At 42.5% G+C, this 1,608-nt stretch overlaps 1 protein-coding gene across 1 annotated transcript; it reads right to left on the bottom strand.

The window, feature by feature from the left end:
- Positions 1 to 508: 508 nt before the first annotated feature.
- Positions 509 to 1,186, bottom strand: LOC148554136 (uncharacterized). The gene has a single exon (XM_088495003.1). The coding sequence runs from the start codon at positions 1,184 to 1,186 to the stop codon at positions 509 to 511; it is 678 nt and encodes a 225-aa protein (XP_088351129.1).
- Between the last annotated feature and the right edge of the window lie 422 nt (positions 1,187 to 1,608).

Raw genomic sequence — 1,608 nt, 5'->3', positions numbered from 1 at the left:
TGTTGAGCCTCTTGTCCTTTGAGAAGCTTGATAATTGCTTCCTTTTGGAGTGAATTGAGATCATAACTCGGCTCCTTACTAGCTTCCTTATGGCAATTGCCCAGACTGACTTGGCTGAGATTATCATTTCTCTTCTCAGCATGTGGTTCAGCAGTGGTGAAATTGATGCTGTCAGTTTGTCGTTGCCTTAGATGTGGTGGCAAGCCATGCTTTTTGTAGCATGTATCAATGGTGTGTCCTGATTTGTCACAGAATGTGCATTGCATTCTGGTACCTCTGCCTCTACCATTGCCTTGGTGTCTTTCTCTGCCTCTGCCTCTCCCTCTATTTCTGTCATCAGTTGGTTGATAAGGAGGTATTGCTTTGTTAAAGAAGATCTTTGAATCTTGACAATCATTGAATTGTCTTTCCTGTTGTGTCAACATGGAGAAGGCAGTGTCTATATCAGGCATGGGAGTCATCAACATCAGTTGCGATCTGACAGCAGTATACTGGTCATTGAGACCTCTTAAAATCTTGTTGTGTAATCCTCTCTTCTGAATTCTCGCATCACACTCAGTCCACATGTGCACGATTGTTCACAATGAGTGCACTCTGGAATTGGCCTGAAATTGTTCAAGTCTTCCCAAATTGATTGTAGCTTCGTGTAGTAAGCAGTTATAGTGGCATCTCCTTGCCTGAGTTGGAAGAGCTCTTCTTGCAACTCAGCAACTCTGAACTTGTCACCTTGATAGTACCTCCGTTTCAGTTCTTTCCACAAGTCTGAGGCGTTGTTGTTCCAAATTACACTTCCTGAGATTTCTGGACTGAGGGATACAGTTATCCATGACACCAGATAGGTGTTGCACTTTTCCCAGGCTTCAAACAGTGGATCGAGTTCATCCGGTTTCACAATGGATCCATCGATGAATTTTAACTTGTTCTTTGATTTCAGAGCTAAAAGCATGCCTCGGCTCCATGAACTATAATTGCTTGCATTCAATTTAACAGGTATGAGAGGATTACCCGGACTTTCACTCGGATGGATGAAATAGGGGCTCGCTGGATCTTGCATCGGAATCACAGTAGTTCTTGCCACATGAGCTTGAATCGCAGAGATCTGATTCAGAAAATTTGCAATTGATTGTGCGTCCATAGGAAAGGCTGGATTCGCAGCAGTTGTCATCGTCGATTGATCAGTTGTCATCGTCGATTGAGCAATTGATGTAGATTCAAGAAATTGAGAAATTGAAAAGAATTAGGTTTTAACAGCTTCCAAGCGAAAAGCAAGAAAAAGGAAGGTAATCGATGAATCCGGTTTGATTTCAGATTCAGATCTTTCACCCTTGGTCTCGTTGATCGGAGTTGCAATCTCTTTTCCACGCTCACCGCACCATGTGAAATTTCGTACTTGGAGAGATTCGAACTCTCATCAATCTCTGTCAGGTGAGTCCAAAGGTGAAGGGTGAAGAACTTGGAGAAAGGAGTGAGAGAGAGAGAGAGATAAACAGAGGAGGGAGGTCCAGTGAAGAAGAAGCTGTTAGTGAATTGAAATTTGGAGAAAGAGAAAATTGGAGAAGATGAAAGTTGTGTTTATTCATCATCAGTTTCTGCATCACATGCTTATCT

The sequence above is a fragment of the Arachis ipaensis genome, chromosome B7, assembly GCF_059453495.1.
Source record: "Arachis ipaensis isolate K30076 ecotype BB chromosome B7, ASM5945349v1, whole genome shotgun sequence".
Lineage (NCBI taxonomy): Eukaryota > Viridiplantae > Streptophyta > Magnoliopsida > Fabales > Fabaceae > Arachis > Arachis ipaensis.
Note: the sequence above shows the minus strand (reverse complement) of the source record. Positions and strands in the feature narration are given on the sequence as shown.